Source organism: Strigops habroptila, chromosome 7 (assembly GCF_004027225.2).
Source record: "Strigops habroptila isolate Jane chromosome 7, bStrHab1.2.pri, whole genome shotgun sequence".
Classification (NCBI taxonomy): domain Eukaryota; kingdom Metazoa; phylum Chordata; class Aves; order Psittaciformes; family Psittacidae; genus Strigops; species Strigops habroptila.
Window position 1 is genome coordinate 13719330 of NC_044283.2, and position 18020 is coordinate 13737349.

The 18020-nt window shown below is 40.8% G+C and overlaps 1 protein-coding gene across 2 annotated transcripts in view; it reads left to right on the forward strand.

Annotated features, from left to right (window-relative positions):
• STX18 (syntaxin 18) overlaps positions 1-18020 on the forward strand; it is a 63815-nt gene that overhangs the window by 44010 nt on the left and 1785 nt on the right. Inside the window, exons 4-10 of one of the 2 annotated variants that reach the window (XM_030492934.1) lie at positions 62-139; positions 243-309; positions 3774-3889; positions 8265-8353; positions 15175-15233; positions 16020-16089; positions 16640-16720. In XM_030492934.1, the coding sequence (XP_030348794.1) occupies positions 62-139; positions 243-309; positions 3774-3889; positions 8265-8353; positions 15175-15233; positions 16020-16089; positions 16640-16720 (560 nt within the window). The remainder of the gene's footprint in view (positions 1-61; positions 140-242; positions 310-3773; positions 3890-8264; positions 8354-15174; positions 15234-16019; positions 16090-16639; positions 16721-18020) is intronic. The other variant, XM_030492935.1, reaches the window with a different exon arrangement.

Here is an 18020-nt window from a genome sequence, read left to right on the forward strand (position 1 = left end):
GGCAAACTTTCGTGCAGTTCAGTAAAAGGTTAAAAGATTGTATCTTTCTTTTGCATTTCAGCACACAAGGGTGTCCAGTCTGCTCAGGTAAAGGAGCACAGAACAGCCGTCTTGGACTTCATTGAAGATTACTTAAAAAGTACTTAGTATTTATTGAATGGTTAAAAATGAATGATTATATTTTCCAAGAAAGAAATCATGCTCTTCTAACCTGAAATTTTGTTTACTGCTATCTTGAACAGGAGTGTGTAAGCTGTATTCTGAACAAAGAGCCATCCGAGTTAAGCGAGTGATAGATAAGAAGAGACTGTGAGTAGTGCCAAAAAAGTAGTTTAACTTTGCCTTTAGTTTGTAGGACATTCAACAAAGCTATTACTCATGTTTAGATTCTAAGGAGATTGTTTTAATGGAAATCTGTAGCTGCATGAGCAACTTCTGCTCTCAGCAGGTATATCCAGTATATTTACACTTCTGGCATGTGAAGTTATATCTGTAAGTGGCAGAGTGCCAATACAGTGTTGTGCTACTCATTTATGTAAATGTTAAAGCACCAAACCAGTAAAATGTAGGTTTATAAACCTGTTGAACTTCTACAAATACAACAAAACATTTTCCTGTGTCCCATTAAGTAATATTCTGCACAAAATAATTTAGAACGAAATACTGCTCATTGCTAATATGTCTCAAAGATGCTACTTAAGATACTGTCTGTTTGGGTACAAGAGATCTTTACTTCTCTCTCATGTTCTCTTCTTTTCTAAGCCACTGTCTTTCTGCTAAAGCAAGTGACCATGTTGTGGATAAATGCTACTTGACATGGCGGGTCTTCATGGCGAGTAGAAACTTGAATATACCTTGTAGCTGAAACAAAATAGTTTCTGCTTCCTGTTGTGGCATATATTCAGGCTGCTCTTTTAGAGGTGAAAATGTCTGAGAGAAGTTAAAGATGATGTGCTTCCTGGCTTTCTGGTCTTCTTTTTTTTTTATTTTTACTTGATTTTGGGTATTTTTCAGTCAAGTATCAAGCCCCATACTGCTTTAGTTGCTTTTTCTGCACACTTCCAGGTGTAAGAATGATAAGGAAAATGAACAGGTTTGCAATTTAATACCTGAAGGGGTTTCCATGTCTTCTCAACCAGCATTATTTGAATTCTAACCTTACGTTCCATTATGTACATTTCAATTAAAAAAGAACAAGTTCCAGAACATACACATCAATAAATAAGTTCTTGAGTGTTTTTCCAAGAGTCTATGCTGCTTATCAGTTTGGCATTTGGCTCGCTCAGCTATTTACATTGAAACTAGAGAGATGTTTTCAAAAGTCCGTAAGTACATCTTTTTCAGAGTGATTCAGCATGATTAAGCACAATTAGATTCAGTCAAATATCCTGAGATGTAAATAGTAGCACAAGCCAAAACCAAGTAAGCAAACTACCCCAAACCAGTTCTAAAATTTGCTAAGAAAGAAAAGGCAGGCATTGGTATTTTTGTAACTCCCAGAACTTCTCAGAAAAAACATACAGAAACAAACTGTGTGATATTTTTCATGTGTAAAAATACATAACCTTATCAATATTCTTCACACTAAAGAACTTCAAAGAAAGGTAGCATGGTGCCTGCAGTTACAGAATTGGCTAACAAATGCCAGCTCTTCTGTTTGTTATACTCTTCCATTACTGTTTCTATGTGAAATACCAGGTCCAAGATTTCTCAAATGACTAAACAGAGAAAACAACTCAATTTGATGTAGGCTAAACATGGAGCAATGAAAGAGCTATTTCAGAAGTTAGAACACTTCTTAAATAAAGAGCAATAAAGCATTAAAAAATAACCCAGAAGATGAAGTCCTTTTAGATAATATCAGAGGATACCTCTTTGCCTCTCTTTATGGATCTAAGAGGTAGAAAACAGATGTTGACCAGGTGGAGTCTGTATCATTGCAGATGTGATGTAATGGCTAAATTGTCATTTAAACTTCAATTTAAATAAATTACAGGCATAAACCAATCTTTATGATGACTTGAAGAAAAAATGTCGTTCTTTTCATACGCCTTCAACTAGTTCATTTGTAATTTCCCCAAGGATTTCTGCAGACATTAATGTGATAATAAGAACATGTTCCATCACTTAAAATCTTAGGCATTCTTTAAATAGTGTATCCCAGGCATTTTGTTCATTTTTAATTGAAAACTTTGTACATTAGCATACCATGCAAAGTAAGGACAAGAAAGAAGAAAGGAATGCATTTCTTTAAAAGTAAATTAATCCTAATGCAGATCTTTTTTCTCCTACAAATTAGTCAAAATATGTATCAAGACAATACCAAAAGGTTTGCAGTAGAAATCTGCTTCATCATGTTTCCTTTTATACTGATAACCATCCTAAGCTCTTCAGCAAATTGCCTGAATGTTACAATTTTCTTACATAAGTTGCGTTTATGTATTAGCTCATATTTTTTGATTAAAAAGTTATGCCAATTACAAAGGACTAGTTCCCCAGAATGAAAAGTTGAGAAATAGAAACACAAGCAGCTCTTTCTGCACAGGTCCTTGGTTTTCAGTCTTTATGTTTATTGGCATTCAAATTCATATCTCGTTTCAAATTGAAATTTCTTTTTCCATTAGAATATCTTGTGAATTATGTATGCAATTATTCAAATCAAGCTGATATTTTTATTATCTGGGGAACTGGTGTTTTATTAGTATCCAAACTATTATTTGAACTCATGGACATCCAGATAAGTCTTTTTTTCCTCATTATTAGGCAAATTTGGAACTTGAGAGGGAGGAGATGAGAGTTCTCTTTATGTAAAATCACCAAAAGCCCAGTACTTGCAGAGTTTTTAGAACTCAGAAAGGTTCCCAGTTATGTTTTTTTTTCTTGTTTAAATAACGTAGTCACTCGGTGGTGACTCATGCATTATATTCTGGTTTTCTGAGGATTTTCTAATTATGGGTTAGAATTTAGACACAATACAAAAGAGAGGAACGCAAAATGCAACACCTCCAGTTAAGCAGCAGGGAAGGATTGCAGATCAGAGTGAGATTAACTGTTGATTGTGTTTGAGAAGGGAGGAAGCGATGAAGGTGGCACAGAAGGTGACTCAGCCCCATTGCTTTTTGGTTTTTTGTTCTTTAGCTTCTCTAACAGCGTAATTGCTGAGCATTTAACAGTCTACTGTGTGGTAGTTACAGAATTCACTGCAGACCACAGTAAACCACAGAAGTTTACTGGAAAAAGATGTTGCTGCTAATTTAAAGCTTTTCTTGGTGCCACAGTGAAACATACTTGACAAGCACTTAATATAGAATCACTGAATATTCTTCTTACTTTTTGCATTGCCTTTTTATTAAAATTACATAGCAGGGACTTAGATGTAGTATATAGTATATGTAGTCCACTTTTCCTTGCTTTTAAATAGTCCATTGTGTCTTTCAGCAGACAAGGAAAGGATCACTCTCATCCTGGTTAAACTATTCTTTAAAGCTCGTTAAATAATAATACTTGTTTCAGGAAAAAGCTAATTCTGGTTTATTTTCTTTTTTTTGTTTAATGGTAATTGACAATATAAAGTACAGTTGTAAATATTACTTGTAATAATATTGCAGTGAAGGTTGCTAAGTACATTTTGTATCTTGACTGGGAAATACTTAACATGAAGCTTGCAATAGTTAAACAGTTAAAGTGCCGAATTTAATAACCTGTGGTGGTTCTCATTTTAGAGAAATTCAACTGTGTAATACCAGTTAAATTATGGGCTCTTGTGCTTCCAGGTCCAGGCTTGAACCTGAGCCGAGCAGTGTGTCCAAATCACCTCTTTCCCCTGAAAAATCTTCACAGAATCCTTTAGATGATTCGGAAGAAAAACTTTCTGCTGAGGAAAGCAAAGGTAAGAATAAAATCTTGCTATAGTTTACTTTTCCTGTAAGGCCTATCTGGTCAATAGTACCTCCTTCACATTACAAGGGCCTGTTTCTGTGACTTGCACTTTCCTATTTTCATCTTCCCTGAGTTGATCAGGCTTTTGTGAAGCGCATTGTGAGACTGAGGAAGCAAAATCTTAAACTTTTGACATGCTTTGCCAAATAGCTAAAAACATCTTATGCCTTGGTGGATCCTTCATCTTCTCAATAAACTGTATAGACTCTTCCCTTTTTATTTATTTATATCAGTATCCATCTACTTACATGTCTTCTGAGCTCTGTCTGATATTTCCACATCCCTTTCACTGATGGCAAGGAATTGGAAAGTAGCTGAATGACTTCCTGGGAACATTTTCTAGTTTTCAAGCACAGAGACCTTGAGTTGGACACTTCTACAGTAGAAACTCAAAGGTAGAATAGAGGGGAGGTTACTGGCTCACCAGAGCCAGATGTTTTGGGGATGTTCTTCTCCATAGCATTGAGTTTCCCTGCTGGAAGGATTGCAGCTCATCTTTCAGTGGGCAGGAGATAGCTAGAAGTCCCAGGCAGTATCTCTTACCCCAGGGTCATTTCAGCTAGTGCTATTCTTGACAAGACTTGTGAACAGTGGTTCTGTTTCCTTGGTGGCCTGCTTCTGAGGCTGGGGGATACAAGTCCCTCCTCTTAGCTCTTTTGGTCTGTTGTGGGATGTGTACACTGGCAGAACTTAGTTTCAGAGTGCCTTTTGGAGTATCATCACTATACAGATAATTTGAGGTTTCATACCTAAAGAGAAGCCTTGTTTCTGTGATTCTGGGGTTGCTTTCCCTGGCTTGAGTGCTCCTGCTTGTGCAGTCCAAGGTACACAGTGATGTACAGCATGAAATATCTTCCTGAGAGAAACTGAAACTGTATGAAATGTGACATTAAATTAGGAAAGTACTTCATCAAGATAGATAGAAGAAATGCACTGGATGGCCACATTATTCAGATAATCAGTTATTGTTTGAGTGATTTTTATTAAAAAAGTTCTTCTGGTTGGTGATTTGAGGGCCCTACAAAGGATGGATTCATGTGAAGTGGGTACTCCATTTCTGGATGAAGTCTTTAATACTGAATTACCTCATAGTGTGCAAGTGGTTTCATTTTCTGATATGGCATTGCTTATCTTCCTAAACCAGTTTGTACTTCTGTAGCCCTATCAGTATGCGTCTCCCCAGCCTACCCCCCCCAGACACTGAATTTATTGTAAGAAGTAAAGGTTTTGATTATGGGCAGTTTCTAGTGCTTACAACGTTTTTATAGTATGTCTTAAGTAATGCAGCACACAGATGAGTTTCATCTTAACACGTTATCAGTGTTCCACAGCTGTGCACTAGCACCAGCAGAGACACGGCATTGTAGTAACATCTTCCTTGCCCTATGCTCTTCCCTTGGTACTGAGTGTCTCCACAACCTCAGGAAGTGTGCACTCCCACCACAGCATCTGTACCATTTTTAGCTCCAAAAATCTGTGCCACAGTGTGGAAAACGCTCTTCTTTGGTTGCCTTGGACACAGCAAACCACTGCAATAAGCAGAAATGAGGCTTTGTTGCACGTTAATTTTGATTACTCCAGTTGTCTCTTACTAGTTTATACTTTAATTTTTTTATAAGAAAGCAGGGTCCTGTCACATAAGTGGCACTGAGGCAGTGCTTAGGAAGGATTGCTGACTAGTCTTTGAAAACTTTTATATCAAAATAAATCTAAAACAGTTTGTAAATGCACATGGCCTCTGATTCCTCACATAAGGATAAGTGTTGGTTGCTGCTGCTTACAGAAATGAGCCTCATGACTTAACTGGTAGGTGGTTGTCTAAGAATGGAAACAGCATGAACGAGATGACTAGGAAGCAAGCAGCTCAGTTTAAATCTTACAGCCTTTCCCTCTGCCCCAGGTAACTTTTTGAATTTCAAAGCAACTGGAGAAATTATCACTTTTAGAAATAAACGATTTCATCCTCAGGATGTCAGTGGTTTAGAGAATGGTGATCATTTCTATTTATGAATTAGCCATCATCATGCCTGGGTCCCTTGCATTCAGTATCTCAGCTGTAAAGATGGTTCTGAGAGCAGCTTGTGGTCCTGTCCTTAAGGTGAACATTATGATGAACAGCTGAATGTCCTACTTGGTGTGCTGAAGCACAACTTGGGTTTTGTCTGGGGTTTTGGCAGAAACCAAAGCAAAATTTGATTACTGTTGTTTTGAGGCAAAGCACCCATTTACATAAGAATTATACTGGATGTGCCTCATGGTAGCGAAATAGTCTCTCTGGAGATTGCTTTTCTATGTGGAAGTATTTATTTGCATATTACAAATTTGACATTTAGTTTACGAAGTAAATGTAAATAATGAGTAGCTTTTGAACTGGCCCACAAGCTTAGCAGCTGTCTCCTTTCAGTGTGGGGAAGGGTTCAGAGGATTTGATCATGACTTTGTATCTCTGTCATGTGTTAACTACTTCTCTTTCTGCAAAAGAAATGTAGTTTGGCTTTTGCTGGGTGAATTGTATAAAAGCATTAATGTCAGCTCCATGAAAGCTGCAGAAAGCCAGAAAGGTATCGCAGTGACAGGAGGAACCCTGGGGAGGTATGTGTTTCTCGCTTACCTCTTTCCGTAAGTAACTTGCTTATTAACAATCACATTGGATACAGGTGCTGTTTTTTTTAACAGAGCTGACAGTGTCTGAAAGTAATTGGTTCCTCTGGGATAAAATAGGAATATGTCTTTTTTTTTCTTGGCTCCATAAACTAATTATCTTCTTTTCTTTGAACCCAGTAAATAATTCATTATAATTTTGATATAATGTAAATACACTGGTTACCCAAACAAGTTAAGTTTTGTGTTTCCGTGGAACAGACTTGAAATACTGATGATACCCCATGGAAAACATAGTTTGTTGGGTTAGGGGGTTTTTTTAGTTTATTTATTTACTATGTTCTGTATTCACATCCCTCATTTGTAACATTGTCACTGTTTGTACATCGTGGTTTGGTTGTTGGGAAGCAAAATACACATTTATAATGGAGACATAAACAATACTCTCATAATATTTATGTTTTGAGAGTTTCCACAAATATTATAGTGAAGGATAAAGGAGAAAATTTCTCTTTATAATCATTCTCTTATGTTTGTTTATGAATAGGACTTCTCCTTTCAGAGGCTTCCCAAGACAAGTCATTATCTGAATGATGATGCATTAGTGCTGCTTATGCAATTGAAAAAAAATTAGGTTCAGAAGGTTATAACAAAACAAATCACAGTACTTATAAATGCCTGAAAAAAATGGACTGGGATAAATAGGAAGTCTGAAATTATGAAAAAGTAAAAACTAAATCTTTCTGTACTTTAATTTGCAACCTGCATCTGATAAGTCAAAGCAAATTCAGCTTTGATCCATTGTGGGGTGACGCAGATATCTCTTGGAGTTTGTAAAAATGCCAGAGCCAGTGAAGAGGGGAGAGGCCTTCTCAAGAGTGCAGTCTTATCATTAGGGTTTTATACACTGAGGCTAGAACAGCTTCAGAAACAGTATGTTCCTGCAGCACAGCGTCTTTTCTTACCCATTCCAACTTCTTCATCTATAATCAGAAGTATATAATTAAGCCTAAAAATAAATCTTCCAGAAGGGAATATTCCAGAAATAGCTGTTCAAGATCTTTTATGCCCAACTCCTGCTAAGATTTATTCAGATAATTAGCTTTAATCAAAAGGGAAGTACTACTGAAATCAATGAAGCAGCTATGATGTGTAAGGGTTAGTTTGTGGAATCGGATCCGATTCCTGTTGTATGCAGGAAGACCCCTTGCACAGCGTGCAGCAGGATTCGCACTGTAATATGCAGATTAAACAGCATAAGGAAATGGAGCTTGTCCTGTGAACTTTGCTCAAAATGTTGCTGAGATTCTGTTTTTACTTCTTGGAATGAGGGGCTGGTGATTTGGTCAAGTCTCATTGGAAGATAACAGTTTGCATACAGACTGTCATTTTGAAAACTGTGTGTTTTCTCCTGTTAAAAGACAAATGCTGTGGTATTTTCTGCCCTAACAAGTCTTAGTGCACTGTGAGTTGTTTTACATCCTTCACTGTCAACGTGTTAATGCAACTCCTTGTAGTTCACAAAATTAAACATATGCATCGATTTTTGTCCCTGTTGAGAAGTTAAAGGTTATGGGTGTGATTTTGCGCTGCAGATCTAGGGTGAATCTCTGTTAATGACAAACAAAACAATTTCATCAGCATTCTGAAATGGATGAAAAGTTATTTTCACTTCACTGTTCGGTGGCCTGCATTGTCTCAAGTGTTTGGTGCTCCTTTTACAGACAGGAATTTGCCTGATGCCCAAAGTAACCTTGGATTATGGGGGGATGGCAAAGGTGAAGATGAGCTGTCACCTGAAGAAATACAAATGGTAAGTATCTCTCGTGTCTTACTGTCCATTATATTACATTTTCTGCTGTATTCATATGTGTTAAAATACAGATTCACCCAAATCCATTTTCAGCTTTAATTTTGTGCAGTATAATGCCATAACAAGATATACGTTTTGCACATGGCTTCCTGGTTCTTCATGGCAGCTAATATTTAAAATTGCTACAGAATGCTTATATGGAGCCATGAAAGGAGAAACAACTATTTTTCAACAATTAATATTGTTTTTACAATTAGTTATGAATTGCTCTTTTTTTAGTCAGGAAGCAATAGAAGTCAAGGCAACATCAGAAGAAGCATTTTGAAACTTCTGAAAGAATAAAGCATTGGCCCTTGTTTTTTTTCCTTGGACTATTTCAGCAACACACCTTAAATAATGATACTGTTTAACTATTCCTTTTTGTTATTATTTTTTTGGATTATCAGGATCAGATTGGTTTACTAGAAGGAATAGCAACAAGCTTGCTTTCTGTCACAACAGAATCTCATTTCTGCATTTCCCTGTTATCAGCACGTTTATGTCTTGTTTGATCCATTTCTACTTCCAGTTGAACTGATCTATACAAAATTCCTGACATAGACATGATTGTTGGCAACCTATCTGTTAGGCTTTTTGATATTCCTAAAATTTATCATTTTGAACATGGCTCAGAATTCTTGGAAAGCCTCCCTCCATTAGCACACATTGCTTTCTTTTATATAAAGAAAGAAAAGCTGATTTATAACTAGCCAGTAGATGTGCAATTTTCAAAATTGTGACCTTTACTAAAGCAAAGGGCTGCTGCAGCATGAGTTTGTGAAGCTTCTTTGGCAGTGATTAGAGATGTTCCCAAAGACGATATGTATCACTCTTCCCGTCAGAGATGAGTAAGTTGCACATAATTATGGTACGGTTTGTCACAGAAAAGGTCCTTCAGAGGCTGCTCCTTATGCTCTCATACTGTTCTTGAGTACCAGTCTGAAATCTAAAGGTTTTGTCCTGCTTTCTGTTTTCGTTTTAAAGAGAATTGTGTACATATTATCAGCAGTCCTGGCTAACTGGAGAGATGGCAGTTGACTGGAGGTTAGCAAATGTGATGCCCGTCTATAAGAAGGGCCAGAAGCAGGATCTGGGGAACTATAGGCCTGATCCTGGTACTGGGGACGGTTATGGAGCATCATCTTGAGTGCCATCACCCAGCATGTTCAGGACAACCAGGTGATCAGGCCCAGTCGGCATGGGTTTATGAAAGGCAGGTCGTGCTTGCCTGATCTGATCTCCTATGACAAGGTGACCCTCTCTGTGGATGAGGGAAAGGCTGTGGATGTTGTCTACCTGGACTTCAGTAAACCCTTTGACACATTTTCCCACGATTCTCCTGGAGAAACTGGCTGCTCATGGCTTGGACGGGTGCGCTGTTTGCTGGGTAAAAAAATTGGCTGGATGGTGGGGCCTGAAGAGTTGTGGTGAATGGAGCTAAATCCAGTTGGTGGCTGACCACAAGTGGTGTTCCCCAGGGCTGGTATTGGGGCCAGTTCTGGTTAATACCTTTATCAATGATCTGGATGACGGGATCGAATGCACACTCAGTGAGTTTGCAGACACCACCAAGTTAGGTGGGAGTGTTGATCTGCTGGAGGGCAGGAAGGCTCTGCAGAGGGATCTGGACAGGCTGGATCCACGGGATGAGGACAGTTGTATGAGGCTCAACAAGGCAAAGTGCCGGGTCCTGCTCCTGGGCCACAACAACCCCATGCAACACTACAGGCTTGGGGCAGAGTGGCTGGAAAGCTGCTCATGGAGAAGTACCTGGGGGTGCTGATTGACAGAGCTGAACATGAGCAGCTTGTGCCCAGGCAGCCAAGAAGGCCAACGGCATCCTGGCCTGTATCAGCAATAGTGTGGCCAGCAGGGCCGGGGCAGTGATCGTCCCCCTGCACTTGGCACTGGTGAGGCTGCACCTCGAATCATGTGTTCAGTTCTGGGGCCCTCACTACAAGAGAGACATTGAGGTGCTGGAGCGGGTTCAAAGAACAGCAACGAAGCTGGTGAAGGGTCTGGAGCGCAAGTGTGATGAGGAGCAGCTGAGGGAACTGGAGGGGTTTAGTCTGGAGAAGAGAAAGGCTCAGGGGGGACCTTATCGCTCTCTACAACTACCTGAAATAGTGAGGTGGGGGTCGGTCTCTTCTCCCAAGTAAAAAGTGATAGGAAGAGAAGAAACTGCAGCAGGGGAGGTTTATACTGGATAGTAGGAGAATTTTTTTCCCTGAAAGGGTTGTCAAGCATTGGAACAGGCTGCCCAGGGAAGTGGTGGAGTCACCAGCCCTGGTGGTGCTTAGAAGACATGTAGCTGTAGCACTCCGGGACATGGTTTAATGGCAGACTTGGTAGTGTTAGGTTAATGGTTGGTCTTTTCCAACCTAAATGATTGAATGATTCCATGAAAAGGGCAGGTTACAGTGTAGAAACTGCTGTATTGGTTTTAAATTAGAATGTATTGTGTGAGATCATACTTAACAATTCTCAATCATGATTCCATGATCCCTCCTCTGGGTAAAATAATGAATTAGAGCCCTATCATATCACTAGAGCAGCAATTTCTATCAGTATTTTACCCACAGGAGAGAGCTTTACATTGTTCAAAGTGGTTGCAGGTTATGGTATGATTTGCACAATATATTTCAGTTTGTAACCCTGAGTACAGGTATATTCATAGTTTTTATAGATACAGTGAGCAGGTGTCTTGTGGTTGCACTAAGTGGGAAAAAATCTGTCTCTGCTGTTTAAGTTGTGAAAATATCTAATTTTCCCTGACTTTATCTTTTTTTGTTCTGTTGGTTTTGTCTTAAATTCAGATACAGTACATGGAATGACTTACCTCATGGGATGTCAAAACAGAACTGTGGTTATTTCTTGTATGCATTAGACTTGTAGACATATCTTAAGCAGTTTGTCACTTTATGTCATACTTTGGTAACAATATTTCCCTGTTGGAAGGGACTCCTTTAATAAGCCATAAATCATTGAGCTATACTGATCGCTGGAGTTTGGTTAATGTTCCCATCGTGGAAATCCCTTTATGACACACTGGTATGTAATGTGTTCTGAGCTCTAACCTTTTGTTCAACTGACTGGTTTAGCATATCTTAACTGCTGTCTGTCTGCACCAAGCGGTCCATCAGCCATGATTGCACATTGCGAAGGTCACTTAGCGGTTTAAAAGGCAATCTGTGACAGTGGAGCATTTTAAATATCAAAGGGACTTCTTAAAGAACGCTTTCTCAAGTGGATTTGTGCTATTTGTAAGGGATTAAAATCATTCACTGTTTCTTTATTGAAAATTTGCCTTCTAAATTAGTTATCTCAGTTTCACTAAGGCAGCAAAACAGGGAATTTTTGATGCTGAACATTTGTGCAGAAATACTTATCCCTACAGAAGTCAGAAAAACAATTACAGCTTGGTGGCCCCATTTAGTCACTTGAGGACCAGCCAGTCGACTCAGTGCTGAATCCTGTGGCTCTATTTCATTGCTTTGTTCTGAGGTGACTCCTCAGGTGACTCACTAAAACCAGAGACGTACAGTGGTGTGAACATAAAGGAGTGCACTGATGAATCAGCTTTAACCATCCGCCACTGTGAAGTAAATATCACTGTATTAGTCAATTATATTGATATATATTTATGTAATTATATATATCTGTAGAAGGAGTCACTACAGCCAGCAGTGACAATGACACTTGAATGTGTTGCAACACTGACACTTCTTTATTCAACAAAACCACTGATGTTTAGATGGCAGTCAATGGGAGTGCAGGGAGCTGTGCATTATGTTCCTCTCTACTCATGGGGCCAGGCTGCTCTACCCACAGTGAAGGTTACAGTGCCCAGCAGCTGCCCTCCTCATCTGTAAGCTTGGACTCTCTGGAGCCCTTTAACCAAGGAGAGGAAGCTGATCTTGCCACTTAGGTAGACAGTGAACCTCTAGTACGAAAAGAAATCTGTGTTTTAAAAGAAATGAAAAATCATTTTTCATTATTCTTTGTGACATAAATTACCTGTGTCAGACTATGAAGACTAAACCTTTTTCTATGAGATTCACTGTTAGCTTTCTTTAACTTACCTGTCATTTCACACTCACTTCTGCCAGATTAAACCTACAGATTCCTGGGTTTTAACACAGTAGCCATATCCCCTAAGCCATGCAGGTTGACATTTAATTTGCTGTTGGCAGAGGGTCAGGTGCTTGTTCCTCTGAGGCCCTGATGAGCCTAAAGCAGGATGAAACCTATTACAGCACAAAGTGGCAGAGACAGTGGTGATGGGGCATGATAAGGAGGGAATGAAGGTGAGGGTTAGAAAGGTGGCTTGCCTCCTCTCATTCTCTTGCTTTTTTGTGTGGCTGTGGCAGTGCAGAGTCTTGCTCAGCTCCTGCTCCCTTAAGCCAGCCTTATCATCTGGTCCTGTGGTGGGGTTCAGTTTATTAACCTACCTGAAAACTCAGGAGGAAGAGTGCTCAGTGAGCTAAGGTGTCATACTGTGAAATGACATAGCAACAGCACTTGCTTGGGATTGTGCATGTGGGGAGGGAGAGGAGCAGGACGAATTCCTCAGTGGCTGCACTAGATCTTTCTCACTGCACCCTCAGCAGTGTACACACATTATTTCTTCTCTGTGTTAGTGCTATGAAAGTACTTGATACAGCGGAAGTTTCAGGCAGAACATTCTGGATCATTTCAAGGGAAGCACATGAGGAGCTACACTAGCTACATAAGGAAGATCTTCAAGACCTGGGGTAGAGATGCTGGTGGCACAGTTGGGGCAGGGAGGGGGTCACAGTGTCAAGCCGAAGGTGGTCACCAGACGTGGCAGTAAGTAACGTTGGATGGATGTACTGCCACAGGCTGGCTCTGTGCAAGCAGCTGTGGGTCACGTCAACTGTATGTCATAGCCACTGATTTTCACGTTGCATCTTATTGACGAACCGTGGTGGTGTTTAAACTCCTTTGCAGTACGAAATGCTTCATTTCCAGCTATTTTGCTCTAAAAGCAAAACGCCCATTTGCCTTTCACTGATGTAACACAACGCTTGCTGTTCCCATAATTCTGTGTGATTCAGACCTTTTTTCCCCGCTCCTTCCTTTCGCTTTTGTCACAAGATGACTGTTTAAATTACTTACTGTTTTCTCTGGGCAACCCCTCCTTTTTTTGCCAGCTCAAACGTTGGGTGTTTGCTCAGATAGCGAGCAATTCCTGTTGCAGTGACTGCAAACCCAGTCAGACTGTTAGCAGCGCTGCTCTGCTGGTGTTCTTTTGGCAACACGCTGCTCTGTGTTACAAAGGATACCGAGACCTTGCAAGGTGACCACAAGGACTGCTGCACTTGTACTGCTAATGAAAGTGTAACGTGACTGGATGATGCCAGGATCCCCAGTGCGTTACATAGGCTGGCTCAGAACAAGGAGACCAACTGACCTAGAACAGGGCTTGCTGTCTTGCACAGCTCCGGTGCCAAACTCCTTGCATTCTGAATCCTGTTCTGTGGTATTTGCACTGCTGCGTGTCCCACTCCACGTTGTCAGAGGCACGTAGCAGGTCCTGTTTCAGTGGAAATGTGTATGCTGTGTGCTTTTTGTGTGTAACCACATAGACAAGGTATGTGCCAGCTTTGTGAGGAAAGTGCAGAGACCTCGTTAGTTGTGGCTGTACCGCCAGGTCCAGATGCTACCGGGGCTTTGGCCATGTTGAATTAATTGGTAGAATACCTTGAATAAGTTTTACCTCCCTCCTCCAGAGAGGGGCTTATGGCCCCTCTGATATGAGGTGCTCTGCTGTCGCTGATGGCTGGGGCAGAGCTCCCCGAGCACAAGGGGCCTGGAGCCAAGTGGCCGAGCTGCGGGATGAACTCACCCGGGCACCTTGAAAATCCCAGCTCAGGATGTCCTAACAGGTTATTTCTAAAACATAGTCCTTATGGCACAGCTTCCAACAGGCTCCACTATGCCATGGGATACCTTTCTCAGTTGTATTTTGTCTGTGCAGATTTTGTTTCAGCAAATCATGTCATCGTACTTGCTGCATGATGGCTTGTTCTGTAATGAATCCCAAATGATCAGGCAGTCAAGTACATCTGGAAAGTCAAAGCTGATTTTCCTGTATAAAGTCTCTATGCTGTATTTGGAAAATGTAGTGCTAAAAGTGTATTAAGGTGTTTCATTGATTACTCTTGAGTTTTAAATGGAAGAGGTCTACTGGAATAACTAAAGCAAATGTATTTGTAAAGTATGAAGTATATATATCAAAATATTTCATATTGTAGCAAAATCTAAAAGCTTTTCATGGCAGGGGGGTTGGAACTAGATGATCTTAAGGTCCTTTCCAACCCTAACTCTTCTATGATTCTGTGATTTATGCCATGGGCAATACGTGAGTAATGTGAAGGACAGTGCAGAGATGTTATGCAGAGCATCACATGCTTTCACAAGCACTCAATGGTTTTCCCTACTCGATGACAAGGAAGAGATTTCACTCAATGTATTTTTCCTTCCTGCAAAGTAACAGGAGCAAAATCTTCCAAGTTATATTTGGGGTTTGTTTCATTGAGGGGCGGAGAATGACAAGTGTTACAGGGACTGGTTACAAACAAGCAGATTCATATTGTTTATGTAGGCCACTATTAGTAATTCCTGAACATCTTTCCAGTTGGGATGTATTGTAAATAGATTGCAAGGACAGGTGGAGGTTGGTTGATCTGGGGTGGGGGCTGAAGAGGGTTCCCCAAGGCCAAGCACATGAGCTCATGTGTGTGATTTCCTTCTTCCAGTTCGAGCAGGAGAACCAGAGACTCGTTGGTGAAATGAATAACCTCTTTGATGAAGTCAGGTACCATTTCCTGTTACTTTTGCTGCGGGTGACAGTCCCACAACCTGGACAACCCCCCCCCAGGGTGCATTTGTGCAGGACGCCTGGCTGCAGGAATGGCAGTGGTGTGGTAGGGGAGGGACACAATAGGGGTGCCCAAGAAACCAACCGTGTGAGTTCACACGTTGTGCTGTCCCACACATGGTTCTGAGTGACACACAAACTGTCCAAACATGCTGGTTAAATTCGGAAGGTTTACATGCTGTCTCAGTTAAGGTACAAAAGATGAAGTTTTCCATCCGTACCATGTTGTGCACTGCACACACAGACAGCAGAGGGAGAGACAGTTACTGACCCTCAGGCAGGAACTGTCCCAGTGGTGGGGCTGTTTGCTGTGTGCTGCGCAAAAAACCTGAATGGATAACGTGGAAATGGAGTTTGGATTATTGGTACTAGGCAGGGTGAATTCCACACTTCACAGTAGCACAGTAGCATAAAAAGGCTATGTCAGAATGAACTACTTAGGGTTCACCATGGATTTTGTTACGTTACATGAAAGATGGAGGACAGGTGGAACCCAACAGTGAAGGCCACTCTTGGGGCATTTCCAGGTGGAGCCTCTCCCAGGCTGGTGTCCTGGTGTTGGGGGGTTGGTGTCTCCCAGCCGTGCGCTGGTGGAGTGCCCATCGCAGGCTGTTGCTGTGGAGGCCTTTTGAGTAGCCCTATCCCGGGTTGGAGAACCTGCACCTGCAGGAGCAAGCAATGTTTGCACTAGTGTCTAATGGAGTGTTTCTGTTCTTTGCCCAGACAAATTGAAGGAAAAGTGGTGGAAATCTCCAGATTACAAGAGATATTCACTGAAAAAGTCTTGCAACAGGTCAGTATAATACTACACCAGCAAATACAGCTGGGGGGGTTTACTGGGAGTGTTTTGGTCTTGGCTGCATGCAAGATATAAGCTTGAGATTTATTAATCTGTGATGCAAATGTGAAGGAAAAGATTTCTGATTTTCAAATGCAAAATCAAGACATTTACTGTCATTACTTACTAGTCTGTACTGGGGATGGAAAATGCAATGTATGTGTTAGAATGACCCCTCTGCCTCAGAACCAGTGTCCTGGTAAATGAGTTACTTCACATAGCACCTCTTCTGGAAACACTGGCAGCTCTTCCAAAAGAGCTGGTGAAAATTAGGTTAGATTTGATTCTAGATAACTGAAGACTTCCTGCAGGTCTGGGTGGTCTCTGTTCAGACTCATAAAATCGCAGGTAAAGAAATTACAAGTTAATTATCTCTGTACTTTTGCATCACTGAAACTAAGTTGCCCATAATTCCAGATTTTGGAATTCTGCTTGTTGCCCAAATCTTTGGAAGTGGTTTTTTCCCCTGACATTCATCACTGTTTCTCATTTTTATTTCTAACAGGAAACTGATATTGACAATATCCATCAATTAGTCGTGGGTGCAACAGAGAATATCAAAGAAGGCAATGAAGACATACGAGAGGTAACATCTCGCAGTTGTGTTTTAAACTCGTTTCTCTTCACTTTCAGCTTTGTCCAGCTGTTGCTTTTAACAGCACATGTGAGCTCACCCACAGCACTGAGCAGTGCGTGCTGGGGTGTCGAGGCACAGTTTGGGACACTGGTACAGGTTAGTGAGGGCTCTTGATGGTATTACTTAGCTCACTGACCATGACTGAAGGACTCCACAGGCCAGCAGGAGCTGCAGCATCTACCTGGCCTCACCGAACAGAAGGTACCTGGCATGAGCTTAAGCACTTGTGGAGTTTGATTAAAAACCAAAAAGGGGTGAGGGGGGAATTGCAGACTGTGAATAAAGGACAGTGCTGGAATTGTTGAAGCTGGAGTTAAATGCTGAGCATCAGCAGAAGAGTCATCATGCTGAACCCGTCTCCCGTGCTCCTAGCAAGCTTATCTATCCCACTGTCTTACTAATTAGAATGAAATGATGTTTTCTTTCAGGAACTGAGATTTCAGTAAAAACAGACTTCTGAATTAGGCTGCTGAGTACATAGCTCAGTTGTTTGGTTTGCTCCTTCCTGAAAACTCATCCTTGAGTCACATATTCTGTGTGTTTTATCTACTGCTCAGCTCTCCCGAGAATTGCATCAAATGTGGCACACAGTTACCTTTGCCTCATTTTTTACATTTGTAGGTAGAACTAAGTTTCCTAAACCACGCTTAAGGACAATAGAGAAAGGTGATAAATACAAAACTTCATCTCTTACATTAATGTTTGTGTTGCATAAAAAAAAAAATCAATTCCATGTGTAAATCTGAAAAATGAAAGTCAGGTCCCTGCTGTCTGCCGGTCTCAATGTTGGGATGGAGAATCGAAAAGAAATACTTGCTCTGAGACCAAAATACATGACTGCTGGTGCTAAACCAACTCCAGAAACAGTTGTTGGGTTTGGGGGTTTTTTTGGGGTTTGGGTTTTTTGTTGGGTTTGGGGTTTTCAGTCAGGAGGTGTTCATCAGAATGCTGGAGGCCTGATTATTTCTCACCACAGAATTTCACTTTTGGAACTTAAACCTACCCTTTACATATGTACATTTTGACGTAGTTCTTAATGCTTTGAGTTCCACTCAAAATGACCTACTTTAAGTTGTTGACATAAAGTTTAGTGTGACAGATCTGAAGAGGTGCAGCCAGCCTGACCTATTCACCTGAAACTGGTGGTGAGCTCTGCTCTTTCTCTTGTGGGTGAGAAGAGGGAAGGCACTAACAGGCATCCTGGGTTGCCACTGCTGAAATGCCACTGTGTGTTTACTGGTGATGGTAA